The sequence below is a fragment of the Carettochelys insculpta genome, chromosome 2, assembly GCF_033958435.1.
Source record: "Carettochelys insculpta isolate YL-2023 chromosome 2, ASM3395843v1, whole genome shotgun sequence".
NCBI classification, from domain to species: domain Eukaryota; kingdom Metazoa; phylum Chordata; order Testudines; family Carettochelyidae; genus Carettochelys; species Carettochelys insculpta.
The window spans coordinates 188,261,218-188,280,068 of NC_134138.1; the positions used below are offsets into that span (position 1 = coordinate 188,261,218).

Here is an 18,851-nt window from a genome sequence, read left to right on the forward strand (position 1 = left end):
GCAAATTTCCCATACCTCATTAGCACATGGGCATATGGGTCGGACTTCAGAAGAAGCTCTTTCGAACTCCAAAATACATGTGCAAACACCCGGCCCGCGGGGATCTTCCAGAAGGAAACTCTCCTTCCGGAAGCCCCTTCTTCCTCAAGAGGAGTGTTTCCCTCTGGAAGATCCCCACGGGCTGTGCATCTGCATGTATATTTTGGAGTCCAGAAGAGCTTTTTCCAGACTCCAAACCATGTGCCCATATGCTAATGAGGTGTGGGAAATTTACATCCGTGCCTCATTAGCATCTTCTGGATGGCTCATTACCATACCGGTTCTGGAAGAAGTGGCACATGAAGACACAGACAGTTTGTTTTGTGCTTTCACATTTCTAATTTTGCCCCTACAACCCATGCCTCCCCTAGGCCCCTCCAGCTCGAGTGACTCCCAGCCTCTGAGTGTGACTCCCCTAGCACCCTGCAGCCCCTGAGTGTGACCCCCCAATTCTGAGACACCCCTAGCCCCCTCCAGCCCTTTACTCCTAGCCCGAGTTTGACTCCCCTAGCCCCATCTAGCCCCCTCCAGACCCTGAGTACGACTTCCCTAAGTCCTCCAGCCCAAGTGACTTCTAGCCCCTCAATGTGACTCCCCTAGCCTCTTCTAGCACTTAAGTGTGATTCCCCTAGCCCGTATCATACTTTTGTTTAACAGATTTATTGGAGCATAAGCTTTCGTGGGCAAAGACTCACTTCATCAGATGCACGACATGCATCTGACAAAGTGGGTCTTTGCCCACAAAATCTTATGCTCTGATAAATCTGTTAATCTATAAGGTACCACAGGACTTATTGTTTTTGCGGATACAGAATAACACAACTACCCTTCTGATACCTTTGTTTATTTACTAATATTTCAAGTTCTTCCTCCTTTTCCACATACTTCTTGTATTTCTATATAGACAACTTAGATACTGATTTGATTTAACCCTCCAGTTCTGCCTTGTCCCTCTTTTATCTCTGCTATAATAGCCCATGCTCTCTCTAATATCTGATCTATATCCCAGGTCTCCATGGTTTTCACTTACCTGTGGGCTTCGATTACTTGCCTCCACTGAACCTAGTTTAAAGCCATTAACACTAAGTTAGCCAGTCTGTATCCAAATACTCTCTTACCTGTTCTAGATAGGTGACTCCAATCTCTGCTTAGCAGTCTTTCTTCTCAAAACAGCATCCTGTAGCTAAGGAAACCAAAACCCTCCTGGTAACACCATCTCCTCAGCCAGGCATTCATCTTCAGGATGCACCTGTCTCTGCACATGCCCCTGCCTCTGATGGGAAGGACTGAAGAGAACACCACCTGTGTTCCAAACTCCCTTTCCTGTACCCCAAGTGCCCTGCAGTAATTCTTGATCTGCTCAAGGTTACCCCTGGCAGTATCATTCGTGCCCACATGGATAAGTAGCAAGAGGTAGCAGTCAGAGAGCTGGACGATCCTCAACAATCTCTCCATAATGTCTCAGACATGGGCCCCTGGCAGGCAGCATATCTCCCCAGACATCATGTTAGAGCCATGGATGTGTGCCTCCATTCCCCTCAGAAGAGAGTCTCCTCTGTGTTTCCTCCTCACAGTGGCAGTTGTAGACCTCCCAGCCTCAGGGGTGTACAGCTCCTCACAGGATGATTTCTCATCTCCAATATCCAGGGCAACATACTGATTCTCCAGAAACATGGTGGGAGGTTTAAGAACAGGAACACTGCCTGCTGCAAGAAGTAACCAGCTGCCACGTCCTCCCCGCTCCCCAAGACAGAGCCATCTCCTACTACATCAATGGTGTGCCAGCAGTCCTCTGTAGCTGGATAAATACCTCAGCCTTAGCTGTCTCCACATGTAGACTCTCCAGGAGTTCCTCGTGGGCTCAGATGCTCCTCAGCCCAGCCACTTCCTCCTGCAGCTCTCCAACCTTCTGCCTGAGAGATTCCACTGGCAGGCACCTGTCACACTGGATGCTCCTCTCAGCTTAGATTTATGTAAGTGTGAAATGCAAGCCACAGTCTCTGCAAAACCACACCAGGGTAGAGGCACCCATAATCAGGTACTCTGTCTGGCTACAGGCACAGGTGGAGGAGACAGGAACAGTGCTGGCACCAGTGACTGTGCCATATTTATGACTGATTCTTTCCTGGAGAGAGTTCTTTACTTTTATCAGTAGCTTTACTTTGGTATTTTTTTTTCCTTTAAGAAACAAATAGAGGTCCAGTGAATCCTTTGATCTCAGTTATAAAGACTCAAGAAGTGAGACAGATGTTTCCTGAAAGGTTCAAGTCTGCTGACATATATTCTGGGTGTTCTTTTTACATCCAGAGAGAAAGCCGTGCTAGTCTATATACTATCAAAACAAAAAGCAGTCAAGTAGCACTTTAAAGACTAGCAAAATAATTTATTAGGTGAGCTTTATTAGGTAAAGAAGTGGGTCTGTCCCACAAAAGCTCACCTAATAAATTATTTTGCTAGTGTTTAAAGTGCTTCTTGACTGCTTTTTGCTTTTACATCCAGTTTGTGCCAGATCTTTTGTTGAGAAAATGAGCAGAAAGATAAGCTTCAATTTGTCTTGGAAGAAGGCTGGCACTCTTAAAACCACCTTATTCTCATATGAGACATATTATTAGCCTTCTATTGACTGTGTCCCTAATTCCTGAGCAATTTTTGCTGATGTTTTGCCAGTGAAAAAAGTGGTCTTGACGGGAAAATCAGTTCACTGATGCCATCAGATAAATTTTGAAGAGTGCAAACTGTAGATGTTTTTTAGAACCCCAGCAACATGAGGATGGATAGATAGCATGTATTACCATGAAGCCTTTATCATGAAGTTGATAACTGCACCTTTATTAAATATCTGGTACACAGACCTGCAGAAAGACCTATTTGTAGAAATAAATGGATATTAGAGATTGCAGCTTTTATCTGGGTAGTGCTGTGGTCTTGCCACAATATAATCAATGGTCATCAAATCAGAGACTAGTCCCTCTCTAATAAGGCAGATCTTCTTTTTTTTTTCAGATGAGGACTGTGTTAATTGCATTTCTAGAATAGATGTATATTTCCATTCTCCTCTCCCTTTCAATGATCTTGTCAAGAATTAAGGGATTGAACAGCAAAATGGAACCTGATGTATGAAGTCCAGTCTAGATAGTAATTTTATGAGTATTTATACAGCTATCTGAATGTTCTTGGATAACTGTAGCTAAATTATGAGCTGCCTTTTTGGATAGGATGTTCTTTTCTAGTCATTCAGACCATCTAGAATGAGAATAAGTAGCTCCAGTTGCCATTAGTCTTTATAAAGCAGCCCTGTGCCCACCTAAGTGGTACACAGAGGTAGGCTTTTTCTACCTTCATCAAGGCTAAGTTATTTATGGATATTACAACTGATTACAGGCATCTGAGATAGTGCAAATATTTTCTTTTTTTACTTATAGGTCCATGACTGCTATCCTATCTCTTAATTGCTGGTGAAGCATGAAGCATATTTAATTCTTACTAAAGACCAGTTGGAGGAAATAGTTTCACAGTCCTATTTCTAGTATACTGAATAGGTGTTAAGATGTTTAAGTGGCTTGTGTGAATGACAGTGTATAAGCGATACAGAGATGGGTCTTTCACTACTGATTGTAGGTATCTCCATGAAGAGTTTTGTAAGTTCCTTGCATGCCTTTGATAATAATTGCAATAGTGTAAGTCCATCTTGACTGGAATAATGAGACTACCCCATATCAGGGTTATCTGTCTACTGAGGTTTGTTGGCCAGTCACTGTATGGATCTAGGGCTAGAAGAAGCCTAGTGGTTGTATCCTCATTGAGTTTTCTCTCTTTTAACGCCATGATCTAGGACTACCTCTCCAGTATCTTTGGTCCTTTTTTTTGGATAAGGGAGTTGTGATGGACAAAAGAAGCTGTTGTATTCATTGCATAATGTATGTGTGTTGACCTACTTTCCAGTTGACTTGCAAGGTATCTTGTTTTGCTTCCTTACAAGGGAATCAGCTAACGCTTCATTTATTTTTTCCCAAAAGTCTTAAACTGGTAAATTTGGCTTAAGTGAGGTGCTGTTTGGCTTCTGCAGCTCCTGTCAAAGTGGTCTGCATGCAGACATGCTGGCAGCTCCAGATCTTGCTGCAGAACTCAATACATCCAGCAGTGTGTCCACCACAAATAAGGCCACAAGTTCAGCGATGCACCATGAGATTTTCCTGACTTGGAGAACAGCTGTTGAGCCATGATATATTTACTCTGGTGAAACAACTGGAGGAAATGGATGCTTGAAAAGATTCTCCTGAGGCCTCACAATGCACCTCAGGACAGCTTTCATTTTCATGTCAGTGGTGTCATTAGGGAACCACTTCCCCTCTATTATGATAAAACTCTTTATTGGACCGTACTACAACATCTACTTAAGGAAGCCTGATGTATGAGTTTCTCTGCTTCTGGGGCCTGTGAAACTTGGAACACTGCCTACTCAGACATCTGGAGTTAATGGGTTGCTCCCACTTCCATTTAAGGACGTTTTCCATTGCCATGGGGAATCCTTATTTCTCCCTTTCAGTTCAGAGAAACATTTACCTGTTGGCAGTTTAATCTTCTGCAAGTATACATTTAGATTCTCAGATCACCTATAACCCTTTTAGCCACAATTTTAGATTGTCTCAGTGCCCAACGTTCCAATTCTGTTAGTCTCACCCTCCTCAGTTGAGAAGGTGAAGAAGAATGCCAAACTGGGCTCAAGTCTTTATTTGAACGTCTCAGATCCACGAGGTTTACATTTAGATTCCTTTTTCTTTGTTTCTTGCCACCCAGGAACTTGGGAGGTATCCATGGTCTCTCCTGCATCCTTTTGTAAATTTAATCTGCTGCTTCACCTCCTGGGTAAAAAGCCTGGCCTCTGAGTATAGCAACATCTCATTGTGTTGGTCCAAAGATCCAGTCAAGAATGACTAAAATGAGTAATGGTCCTGCAAGTATCTTTGACTTGGGCCAGAGTCAGAATACAAAGAAGACAGTACAATCAATTATTTTCCCAGGCCACATGAAAAGGATTATTTACAAATGCATGGAATCCATCAAGCTACCAAAACCTGTTTCAGTTTTCTTGGTTTTATATGCTGAGTCAAGTCCATTGAATATTTGTTGTGCTGGAGCTGCTGATGTTCTCCTGATGTACAACTATCTCCCTGAGAATATACAGACACTTTATGGAGTATTAACATCATTATCAAGTTATGAATATTCCCATCATCTCATCTGTAAAAATGGCAGCACTTCGGTGAAAATAAATTATAGCAATTTTGTCTGTGATCTCAAGGATCATTTAACAAGCCAAAATGTCTGCCTGACCTCCTGGAGAAAGGTTGATGGGAGAAGCATCTCACTTTTTCCTTGGCCTCAATGGCAGAAAATACTATACTATCTTTAACAGCAACGAAGGGTCCTGTGGCACCTTATAGACTAACAGAAAAGTTTTGAGCATGAGCTTTCGTGAGCACAGACTCACTTCATCAGATGCTGGTCTTGGAAATCTGCAGGGCCAGGTATAAATAAGCCAGAGCAAGGGTGGGGATAACAAGGTTAGCTCAGTCAGCAAGGGTGAGGCTTACTACCAGCAGTTGATCTGGAGGTGTGAACACCAAGGGAGGGGAAGCTGCTTTTGTATTTAGCCAGCCATTCGCAGTATTTGTTTAAGCCTGAGCTGAGGGCGTCGAATTTGCAGATGAATTGTAGCTCAGAAATTTTTCTTTGGAGTCTGGTCCTGAAATTTCTTTGCTGTAGGATAGCTACTTTTAAGTCTGCTACTGTGTGGCCTGGGAGATTGAAGTGCTCTCCTACGGGTTTTTGTATATTGCCATTTCTAATATCTGATTTGTGTGCATTTATTCTTTTACATAGAGACTGTCCAGTCTGTCCAATGTATATAGCAGAGGGGCATTGCTGGCACATGATGGCATAAATTATATTGGTAGATGTGCAGCTGAATGAACCCACGATGGTGTGGCTGATCTGGTTAGGTCCTGTAATGGTGTTGCTGGTGTAGATATGTGGGCAGAGCTGGCAACGAGTTTTGTTGCATGGATGGGTCCCTGAGTTAGAGTGACTGTGGTGCCATGTATAGTTGCTGGTTAGGATTTGCTTCATGTTGGCAGGTGGGCACAGACAACCTGCCAACGTGAAGCAAATCCTAACCAGCAACTATACACGGCACCACAGTCACTCTAACTCAGGGACCCATCCAGGCAACAAAACTCGTTGCCAGCTCTGCCCACATATCTACACCAGCAACACCATTACAGGACCTAACCAGATCAGCCACACCATCGTGGGTTCATTCAGCTGCACATCTACCAATATAATTTATGCCATCATGGGCCAGCAATGCCCCTCTGCTATATACATTGGACAGACTGGACAGTCTCTATGTAAAAGAATAAATGCACACAAATCAGATATTAGAAATGGCAATATACAAAAACCCGTAGGAGAGCACTTCAATCTCCCAGGCCACACAGTAGCAGACTGAAAAGTAGCTATCCTACAGCAAAGAAATTTCAGGACCAGACTCCAAAGAGAAATTTCTGAACTACAATTCATCTGCAAATTCGACGCCCTCAGCTCAGGCTTAAACAAATACTGCGAATGGCTGGCTAAATACAAAAGCAGCTTCCCCTCCCTTGGTGTTCACACCTCCAGATCAGCTGCTGGTAGTAAGCCTCACCCTTGCTGACTGAGCTAACCTTGTTATCCCCACCCTTGCTCTGGCTTATTTATACCTGGCCCTGCAGATTTCCAAAACCAGCATCTGATGAAGTGAGTCTGTGCTCACGAAAGCTCATGCTCAAAACTTTTCTGTTAGTCTATAAGGTACCACAGGACCCTTCGTTGCTGTTACAGATCCAGACTAAGACGGCTACCCCTCCAATACTTTATACTATCTTTGTGTACTGTGGTGCAGGATAGACACATATTACTAGAAAAGCATGTTGGTGGGGGGGAATCTATTGCTAAAAAGGAGAAGAAAATAACCAAAGGAAGGTTTAAGGAAATAGGATGGCTGAGAATCTCTTTCATTTGCCCTACAAAAGAAACAGCAGCATATTGCTGCCTTAATTATTCTTGCCTTTAAGGGAAGACTATATACCTTGAGGACCGAAGGCTAATATGGCCTTTGGGAAGCATATCAGCCTTCAGTTTTTGAAAGAGACAAGCTACTTAGCCATGTATTAACAGTCATGAAACAAAATTCTATAAGATTGTTGAAAATGTTTCCAACTTATTTTTGCAAACAAAGCCAAAAATATCCCATTTTATTTAGATGCGAACATTCCATGGCAAGATTTGCAATTAAAGTACTGCAGTGCTTTGCTGGTGTGAGACAGCCAAAAAGAAAAAGAAAAAAAAGGCAAGTCTGCTTTCGTTGTTTGTGGTTAATGTTATGGAAAAAATTCTCATTACATGCAAAAAGTGAAGGGTAGAGTTATGTGTTAACATACACTCAATTTCCATTATTTTTAAACTGTTATTATTTATGTAGATAAGTAACTTTGTTGGGTGTTTTTAATATTAATTTTAACCAGTGTTCACTTAAAACAACAGTGTAATATACTGGACAAGAGCATAATGCTGACTCTACATGGAATCTACAGTGTTCAGGCCAACAGACTTGCTTGGCCTCTAGACAAAGGGTGTGGAACTGGCAATGTACTCCCAGAAGGGGCAGGGCTGGGGCACACAGCCCTTGGTGCTGACTGGAGAATGCCACACCTCCTCCTGGCCCCAGGCAGCCCTCAGAGCTGCCTGGAGGGGACTCCCTCCTTTCATGAGCCTGTATATTTAGACCTTCCTCTGGAATCCCCACTCATGCATCTGACGAAGTGGGTCTTTGCCCATGAAAGCTTATGCTCCAAAATATCTGTTAGTCTCTAAGGTGCCACAGGACTTCTGGCTGTTAGCACTCCAACAGCAATTTAAAGGGCCTGAGGCTACAGCTCCTGCCTCAACCAAGTTGCAGAGGTGGCCAGGAGCCCCAGGCCCTTTTGAATCACTGAGCCCCGAAGCAGTTGTTCACTTCTTCTACCCCCACTCCCTTCCACTCCCAGCTCCCCAGTAGAAGGCCTGGTCTACAGATCTTTCTGTCAAAAAAAAACCAAAACCACAGAACTTTCCCCTGGCATCATTCTGTCTACTCTGAAAGAAATTAAATCAATAGAAATGAAAGGGATCATGTCAGGGACTGCAAACGAAGAGAGACCTTTTGAAGCACATATTGGGATAGACAATTATTGCTTACTAATGCATCATGGATATCACAAAGCAACTAGATGAAAGCTATTGTGAAATGCCACTGTGCACTGCGCATAGAGCAGTTTCTAGATGTCTGTAACTTAGGTACAATCAGAAACTAAAGAAGATTAATTTAATTAGCTTAACAAAGAGAAGGTTGAAGAGAATTGATCACAGTTATTAAGCAACTATACAGAGAAGATTTCTGATGGCTGAGGGCTGTTTACTCTAGCAGACAAAGACATAAGATCCAATGTCTGGACACCGAACATAGGCAGACTAGAAATAGGATGCTTTTTAAGTGAGCGGTAATTAACCATTAAGACATCTTCCTCTGCAATGTGGCCAACTCTCCATCACTTTAAATCTTTAAATCAATTGGATGTCTGCCTAAAAGTTATGCTCTAACTCAACCAGAAATTACGGCTTGCTGCCTGCACCTCTTGGCATGGCCTATGTTAAACAGGAGCTCGGACTACGTGATCATAATGGCCCCTTTTGGTAATAAAATTGTAAGACTATGAATATATATACCTGTCATACGGTGGCCCAGCCTGAACGATTCTCCTTGACAAGCCACAACATGACAGGTGCATTTGCCTCAGTTTCCCCTGTCATATTCTTCCGCCCTACAATCAAGTCCTTTGGGGGTTAATTCGTTACAGAAGGCCAATGCATGTAAGTCATAAAAAGTCCCACAACCTCAGTCTAGAACTTCCTCAGCACAGTCCAAATATTGTATGCAGTGTACAGCCCCTCCATCTCTCGCCATGCTCCAGCTTTCAGGACAGGCCTGGCATTAGTTCTCTTCTGCCTGTCTGCCAAGATAGCCACCCCAACTCTTCAGGAGTGGAGTGCTACCTTCTCTCCATAGCAGGAATCCACAAAGCCTCTCTCCTGGGAGGTCATCTTAATCAGGTGAGCATCCCCCATTGCCCTGCCCATTTACTGTTCTCCTGGATCCAGCTCTCTAGCATGGAAACATCAACAGGCAAGCCCCTCTCTGCTTCTCCCATCTTCCGTCTTTTCTAGCCCTTAGTTCCAGCTGTCCAGCTTACAGTCAGCAGCCATTGCCCTATGCTGCTCTTCCTGCCTTCAGCCTTTTCAAACCTTGTGGCCCAAGCTCTAGCTTGAAGAAGTCAGCCAGTGAAACCGTCTTGCTATTCTCTTTGCATGCAGACTTCCTCCAGGAAACACTTTCTGCTTCATACCCTTACTTTCTCTGCTCCCTTACTACTTTCTCTTGCCTGATACCCACTCAGGTAGCTCTGATTCTCCAGTTCTGCCTTAGGTGGTCTCTCCCCGAGCTTTTAAGTGGATGTTGCCCCACCCTCTTAATTGGCCAAATAGGAGCTCTGGCACATGGAACTGAGTTTACTTTAATCAACTCTATCACAGCCCTCCTGTGACAAGACGAAATTAATATGATGCCTGAAAATGTTTGTTTTTAATTATTTTTATAGCAAGCAGGCAAAACCAAGAAAAAAAAATAAGATGACTTGTAGTAAAAAATATGCTTCCCCCCGCCCCCACCACCAACCACAGCAAGAATAGCAGATGAACAACAAACAGAATGGGAGATAGCACTGTAGACAGCCTAAAATGGCATGGATTACACTCATCCCTCACTATATGAGGAGAATTGGTTCCTAACTTTTTGCTCGTAGGCGAAAACTCGAAGAGGGACGCTAAATTCCTACTAAAATACTTGTAAAAGTCTCTGATTGGTTCCAAGCGCTTGGAGTGGCAGCACATGGCGCTGCTTTTGAAAGGTAAGTGAGCCTGGGGTTGGGGAGGGTTATGAGTTAGGGGATATGAGTGGGAGGGACGGTTAAAACATGGTGGTGGGTCTATGGGGGAGCGGGTTGGGGGGTTCAGGCTGCTGCAGGTTGGGTCTGTGGGGCTGTCGGGAGTTTAAGTTTCGGCGGTTTGGGTGCATGGGGGCTGGCAGGGGTTTAAGTTTCACAAGTTCGGGCTGCACGGGGGTGACGTGGGTTAAATTTTGGTGGTTCCGGGGTAGCAGGAGGTTTAAATTTTGGCAGTTCCGCGATGTGCGGGGGTGGCAAGAGGTTTAAATTTTGGCAGTTCCAGGGTGCGCGGAGGGTGGGGGGGTAAATTTCAGCGGTTCCGGTGCGTGGGGCTGGCGGGGGGCGGGTTAAGTTTCAGCGGTTTGGGTGCAGGGGGGGCAGCGGGAGGATTAAGTTTTGGCAATTTGGAGTCTGCGGGGCTGGCGGGGAGGTCAGGCTACAGTGGGTTGGAGACATGGGGAGGGAGTAACTTTTGTATTGGAGGGTGGAGTTCACTCGTTGAGTGAACTAGGGGAGGTAAGTGTGTTCCTTGTTTAAGCGAGTACTCGTAAATGAAGTACTCATTTAACGAGGGATGAGTGTATTTGTAAATCCTTCAGGGCAAGCAGCAGCAGGTGAAAATGTATCGTACACAGGATTTCACATGTTTACTAATTCTTCCTTCCTTGCCCTGCAGAGAATTTGTCCATACGATTGTGCCCAGGAAATTCATAGATAAGAATCAGAATTAACTGAAGACCATTTACTCATGCAGCAAATTAACTGTAGACAGAGAATAATTTACATATATCTATTGGCATTTACAGATAATGTTCCAAATATATGGTGAGGTCCTTTTCCTACAGAACTCTCCCCAAAATTTATACATCAGATATACCCTGTGGAGTGGTTAGAATGCCTGGTTTACCATAGTTACCAGAGAAGATCATGATGAGTCACAGGGCAAAATTAATAAATGTAGGAACGTCTCAGTCAGGGAGTTCACTAGATAGTACTCCAGGTATGGCTTTTTGTTTATCTGTTCTTACTCTACATGGTGTCAGAAGTAAGCAAATCCCTCTTTAAAAAAATTAATGTGGGGGGAAAAAGATCAGAGTGGTGAGCAAGTGAGGCAAATGGAAAATCAAGAAGGAGACCTGTGGAAGCTACACCATGAAGTAGACAGGGTCCAGTAGCCATGCAGCAATGGAGCCCCAGAGCACATGGCTCTGTAATAGAAATTTAATTTTGATAACTCCAGCAGCTAACCTCGCTGGATCTGGAGCTCTGAGCAATTCCAGGAGGGTATGGATTTAACAGAAAAAGCCAAAGAATACTAGGTAAATTTCCTGATATGTGCCAACCATGCTGCTGCTGCTACTGCTGCTGCTTCTGCTATGTGTCCTACCAATGAGGAAAAAAATGACTACGCCAAAGTGAAAGAGGCTTGGGATGCCCATTTCATAGGCAGACAGCATATTATATATGAAAGGACCAAATTTAAAAGGCAGAGCCAGGATGCTTTTATTACTGCAGTTCATAGCCTTGCTGACCACTGCAAAGATAAAACATTGAAAGAACTGAAAAGACGAGATATGTGTGTTTTAAGCCAACAACCATCTAGACCCCTGAATAAGCATGGCACCAGTGGAAAAACAAGAGATTTCAGAGAAAGATGTTGAAGTGAACAATGATTTTGTTCCAACAGCATTTTCAGCATCTGTGGTATATAATCATTGGACATTGTCCCATTAGCCTCACATTACCAACTGCCACTGCCTAATGATATATTGGCCAAAACATGAAAAGTAATCTCTATAGGCCTATGGACAAAAGCAACACAATTTTAAATATCAAAGTTTTAATAAACTTTTTCTCTAGGAATAAAATGGAGTTGACAGAAACTGGTGCAAAAATGGGGAGGGGAAAAGGCCATCTCAATAGATTATGCATGACAGCTTTGGTATTTCCACTTTATAAAATGAAATATGTAATCTACATATGGGAACAACTTAACTGGCAGGTATTAAATGTGAAAAAGCAGATATCAAAAAGCAAAAAGACATCTCCTAATGAACTTTAACTATAACATCACAAATTTGACTCTAACAAAGCAGGAATGTTTTTTGTGCAATGAAATTCCTATTATGACATTATTTGACAGCATCATGGGAACCACAAAAATGTTTATTCTTTGATTAGGTTCCCATGATAGTCCTCTATCAGTCATGGAATTAGGTACTTAATAGTGACAGAATTTTTGTCTTTGTAATTCTGTAAACAAAGAGGATTTTAATGACAGTTCTAATAAGACATCTGAGTCACCACTCAATCCGGACACCATTCAACTATAATAATCACTACTACCTTGTACTGTATGATCCCTTTGAACCTATTAAATTAGACTGGGTAAATTCCCTGCCTTCCCAAAAGGATTTCCTTTTGTAAACATATGCTCTATCACCAATTCAACATTCTCAGAATCTCCTTCTCCAGATAAATGTCCCCCAAAAAGTTATCAAGGGAAGAAAAATCCCAAAGGTGATTTATTCCCCACCCCACACCCCCAATTCATGACATTGTCCTCCTCTTTGGTAAGATAATAATAAAAAGATAGTCCTACACCACATTAATCATTTATATTAAAAATTACAAATATTTATTACAAACACAAGTGTTTATTACTACTTGAGTCATGAATAAAATACTACTGTCAGATTTTCTTCCTCCAAAGCCATCTCAAAATTAATTAAAAAAATTTAACTTGTACAAGGGTGACTAAAAGTAATATAGATTATATCTGTTGAATAATAGGGTGTGCTTTAACTGAAGCACCATGAAGTGCAAATACATTCTTCCACAACATCTTAAATATGAGGTTTATCCTTCTTCTATTAACTCAGTGGCAAAATTGCCACTGAGTTCAATGAGACCTGGATTTCCACCAATTGAGTTTTGCCTTCAGACTCAGTGGAAGAAAGATCAATGCTTTTTGTCTGTTTCTGTCACACAAAGCCAGCAAATTTAACTTGTGGAATGACGCTGACTTGCTTAAAAAAGTTAAACTGCATTATGTGAGGAGAACCTCATAGCCTCATCTAGTGCTGACTCATTTAATTTCATTCAGGTTCTGATGTTATTCTTCTTCTGCTATGCATATTCTGAGAGTTGTATGGAATAAAAGAAGCAATCACAGAGAAAATATTTTACTTTACTAGTATCAAATGAATGTGACCTTTATAGTCAACTAAGACATGCCAGAGAATCTCAGCAGCCCTCCTTGGCTGGATGGATCCAATTTTAGGATAAGCATATAAAGTTAGCTAAAAGAATGAAAGCCATGACTCAGGGCAAGTCTGTACAACGTGCATCATCAGCGCAGCTGCACTAATGCAGTTGCACCCCTAAAGCACATCTGGTGAAGATGGCCTGTGCCAAAAGATGCTTTCCTATCAGCATAATTATTGCACCTCAACAACAAGTGCAAGCTATGTTGGTGGGTGAACATCTTCTGCTGACACAGCACTGGTGTGGACAGCATGAAACTTGCATCTCTTGGGCTATCTCTATCTTCGAAGGGGGCATGGCAACCAGCCTGAGCGGAGAATACTAATGAAGTGCTGTGATTAATATGCAGCACTTCATTAGGCTAATTCTCCCTGCGGCAACTTCGAAGTTGCAAACTTCAAAGTGCCGTCATGTCATGTCGCCGCGGGCACTTTGAAGTAGTCACAGGCACTTCAAAGTACCTGCACAACTTCAACGTGCCCTTATTCCTCAAAATTTTGGGGAGTAAGGGCACTTCGAAGTGCCCACAGCTACACAGCATGCCAGCACTTCGAAGTTCGCAACTTTGAAGTTGACATGTGGAGAATTAGTCTAATGAAGTGCTGCACTTCCTTAGTATTCTCCAAACAGGCTGATTACTATACCCCTTTCGAAGAAGGGGATAAGTGTCGACATAGTCTTGGAAGGGATCTTTTTTCACACCCCAGAGCAACATCAACTAGATTGGCTTAAGTGGTAAAACAGACCTGCCCAAACTCTATAGGGATTGGGGATTGGGGGAAAGAATTTCAGAGATCTAAAGATCCTTTGATTACCAAACATAGGAAGAAAGCACAACATTTGTTTTCAGGAACTTTACTTTAAAGAAATGTACTATTCTTTTTTTTATTTTGATACATCTTGGTAGGTGGCAAAACCAGACTTTATAGCATTGTTTACATGTTCTTAACTGAAGAAGTCTGGAACAGGAACTGTTTACTAGTCTGAGAAGCTATTTAGTGACAATGGGAACTCAGAACACTGAATTACTCATATCCTAAGTGCCTAAATGAAGAGCCTGGCATATACAGAAGACAAGACACAAACTCTTCTAAATGGAATGGCACGTATGAGAATAATGAATTTTTTTCCCCACAGTAATAATATTTACTAAACATTTTCCCTTTATTAAAAAAGGCATTTTTGCAGTCTGATGCTTATGAAACAGCAAATATTTTAGAGGTGTATATTGTATCCAGTCTATCTTCAAACACATTCACTCAAATAAAAATACAGCAAACCACTATGGACAATTGTTTGAAGAGTAAATAAAAATTCTTCAATACACTTTCTTTCACCACCATCAAGTCAACTGCTTGTGGGGAAACCTGAACACTAACTGGAAGCTTCTGTCTGTAAATACCATTGATATGTCAGAAGCTTCCCTTCCTCCATCTAAACTTCCCTCGAAATTACATTCAGATTTTTGTGGTACCGTAATACTATAATATGGAATGTATTTTCAAAAGTTTGGTAAAGGCTTCTTTTCAACTTACAACCCGTTATTTCAAGTTTACATTTTTCATCCCAGGACCTCTGCAGGATTCACATCTCCACAACATTTATATGTGAGATCTTGCATCTTAACATGGCATAGGGTGAACTATTGTAGCAAAACCACATCAAGATACATATTAAAAGTGGTATATTTTATTTTCAGATAAGTAACAGGTTTTCCCCTGTTGTACCAGAAATGTGTCAAAATAACACAGTTGTGTAAGTCGTAATGGTACAATAAAGGTAAGCCATGCAAAACCAGATAGTTTCCACTTTCAGAGGGCTCCAATTAACTTTTTGCTGATTTAGTTCACTTAAATTCTTATATCTGACTTTTGCACTTTGAAATTCAGGTTTCAGTAATCCAAATGACCACTGTTGTGTTTTTCCAGGTTTGGGATTTAAAACATGTGAAACCCCATGTTTCTAGTTGAAGCTACAATATTTCTAAGTAGGTTAAATTCAGCAATTCTGATTCCAGCAGCTTGCTTGCTTGTAAAACTCCAGACACACGCTGTTTTTCCTAGCAAGATGAGATGACACAAATGCATAGCCCATGCCACATTTTCCCACAACGGGGTTCTCTGCAATGTTCAGCCCTGTCCTGGTCGGTCAGATATATATTAATATCCATTTGCTTCTTTAAAAAGAAAATGCATGTTACAGCTTATTAACTTAATGAGAGTAAATTCACCCTTGCCTTCAAGCATATCACTAATTGGTTTATTGTAAAAATAAAAAGTTTATTTTTTTTAAAAAAGGTCAGATTTAGTCAGAGTTTCTCAACTTTTTTCTTTCCGAGTCCTCACCAACACTCTATGAGAACTCTTCTACATATCCATACATAGGCAGGCAGAACATCAGAGTCTCAATGCATGGATGAGACAATGGTGTAGGGAGGAGGGACTCGGATTCATTAGGAATTGAGTACACTTTTGGGAAAGAGAAGCTATACAGGAAGGATGGGCTCCACCTAAACCAAAATGGAACCAGACTGCTGACACTTACCATTAAAAAAGATCATAGAGCAGTTTTTAAACTAAGGGCTGGAGGAAAGCTGATGGGTGCAGAAGAGCACGTGAATTGGACATATACATCTCTTTGGGAGGGTCTATTAATATAGATTCTCCATGTAAGAATAAAGAGGAGAGCATCAACGATGATAAAATATGAACAATCAGATGTAAATCAATCAAATGAAAAAAGAGTCTTAACACATCATGAAATAGCAGACAAACAAATAGTGACAAATTTTTAGAGTGCTTACACACAAATACTAGAAGTCTGAATAATAAGATGGGTGAACTAGAGGACCTCATTTTAAAGGAGGATACTGATATAATAGGCATCACAGAAACCTGGTGGAATGAGGATAATCAATGAGACACAATCATACCAGGGTACAAAATATATTGGAAGGACAAAACAGGTCATGCTGTTGCGGGAGTAGCATTGTATGTGAAAAGAAAATGCAGACTCAAAGGAAGTAAAAATCTTACATGAACCAAAATGTTCCATAGAATCTCTGTGGATAGTAATTCCATGCTCAAATAATAAGAATATAGTAGTAGGGATATATTACTGACCCCCTGATCTGACCAAGGTAGTGATAGTAACTATGAAATGCAAGGGAGATTAGAAAGGCTACCAAAATAAAAATTCAGTAATAATGGGGGGTTTCAAATACTTATCATTTGAGATTCAGACCTATTACAACTCATTCAAGACATCATACAACAAGCCTATTATCACAAAAATAGATGTATATACAGCTATATTAGATATATCAGGTATTTTCAGTTGGTTCGACAAGCAAGAGTTGGTTAACTTGAAAGTTAACTGGTAGCACACAAGCCTTGAGAGGTAAAAGTCAAAGGCTTCACAGCAGCTGTTAAAGAAGAATATACCTAAAGTAGACTCAACCAAACCTTAAAACAACCCTTCTAAATGAAGATTTTTTTTACAGAACAGTGGGAAGGGAAATATTATATTCTCTTAAAAGGAATGGCCATTTACAGGACACATTGAGAAAATCAAGTTAATTGATTAGTTCCTCCCACATATGCAGATTTTCAGTAAATCTCACAGATCCTTACCAGCCCTTGGCTATCCAGTGTTAATGGCAAAAAGGCAGCTTCCAGAATAGCTACTTGGTCAGTACTGAGTTTCTGCCACAGACTAATCAGCATAATCACCAGCAGGGTGGCACTTTTCAACTTTGTGAATGCCTGGAACATATTGGCTTGGTTTTCCTCCGCTGCATCTGCTAGGGCTATTATCTGCAAAGATCATAAATTTTTGTTAGACATATTTTTACCATTCTTAATAATCTACACTAAAATTATCTTGGACATATTCTTGTTTTTGTTTACCAGAACATGATGAACTTAGTCATCTGTAAATACAACTCACAAAAATATGAAGAAGTTATCTGTCAAAGTGATTTAAAAGTCATGTAGCAGTGTGATTAATTAATAAATTAAGTCAGTATAGAGAGGATTCTGTTTAATGCATACTCTACAATAAGGCACTCCCAAGGTTGATTTCCATCATCTAGTGTAATACAATAGTCCCTATCAAACTGTAAACATTAAGGATTATACCACACATGTTGTTAATCACTGTTTGACCAATACCCTTTTAGGACTCACAATCAAAAATAGTACATTTATTTTATAACTGTAATTTAATATGCCAGTTATTTCTACCTGGAAAATACTATCATATTTTTATTTTACCAGGTGGGATTTTATGCTAGTTCAGCATTACACCGGTAATATTGCATGTGATTGGTTGGGTGATGTCATTTTTAACACCGAGGTAAAATACTGGGCTACACAGACCTTGAAAAGAAAATTCAGTGTATGCTTGCTTTAAATACCAGCCCCTTTTCCGGTAAGTTGCCATGATATTTTTATCCTCTTCAGTACTTAGTGGAAAAATCTAGAAATAGAACTTGAAAGGAAAACCTGCAACCACTAAATGGAAATTTTACTAATATTAGATATGTTTTGTCATTACAGACACTTTCTACAAATGTCTGCATAGCATTACATTGCAGAAATGTGAGAAAAATAACACAATTTGCTATAAATATAGATTACAATGTGGTGTAGAAACCTAATTAATATTACTATTGTTTTCTTCAAGATAACTTCCTATCATTTCAATGTAATTTTATACACCAGCAACAGATTTTCCATGCTATACATAAACTGAATTTAAAGGAAATGAGCATTGTCTATCTGGTGGTTAAAAGTGGGGTTTGAGCCACAACTTCCAAGACACATTGTAATCTCAACTAGTGACATTATAAATTGTTCATTAAGGGTTGGTTTTCACAGGTGGTGAACGTTTAAATCAACCTACAGCACTTCCTCAAAATCTTTTTCCTCTATGTTTACTCATGTGCAAAGAAATGTTACCTACTTAACAGGTAGGCTGACAACCTTAATTTTGTAAAGTGCTTTACAATGTTTTCATGAAAGGCCCTATAGAAGTACAAAGTGTAATTAGGACTAAAACAGAATTCATTTACAAAGGAAAGGTAGGATAGCTCAATCTGTTAAATGTCAGTACTATTGGAAATGGCAAAAAATATTATTCAATGTATCTTCAGCCTGGAAATATACCTAACCAGCAACTAGCCTTTGTGAAGGAAAACTATTTTTAATGTACAATGCCAGCACTAGAAGTGGGGGTGTTCCCTTTGGGCTCCAAGATGAATAGGGAGCTAAAGATACAGTGAATTTTAGGAAACAATACATGTAAATTATTTCAAACAAAAAGTATTGGTTGTTTTTATTCTACATTTTAAAACATACATTTCCAAATAAAAATGGAGAATGCCAAGGATCTCCAAGTCCAAACATTGTACTAAAAAAAGCCAAGTAGTGATGCACACACCCTACATTAGGTGAAAAACCTCAA

At 40.8% G+C, this 18,851-nt stretch overlaps 1 protein-coding gene across 8 annotated transcripts in view; it reads right to left on the minus strand.

The window, feature by feature from the left end:
• BBS9 (Bardet-Biedl syndrome 9) overlaps positions 1–18,851 on the minus strand; it is a 547,267-nt gene that overhangs the window by 246,342 nt on the left and 282,074 nt on the right. For all 8 annotated transcript variants that reach the window (XM_074988121.1, XM_074988123.1, XM_074988125.1 and 5 more), the window contains one exon: positions 17,018–17,200. In XM_074988121.1, the coding sequence (XP_074844222.1) occupies positions 17,018–17,200 (183 nt within the window). The remainder of the gene's footprint in view (positions 1–17,017; positions 17,201–18,851) is intronic.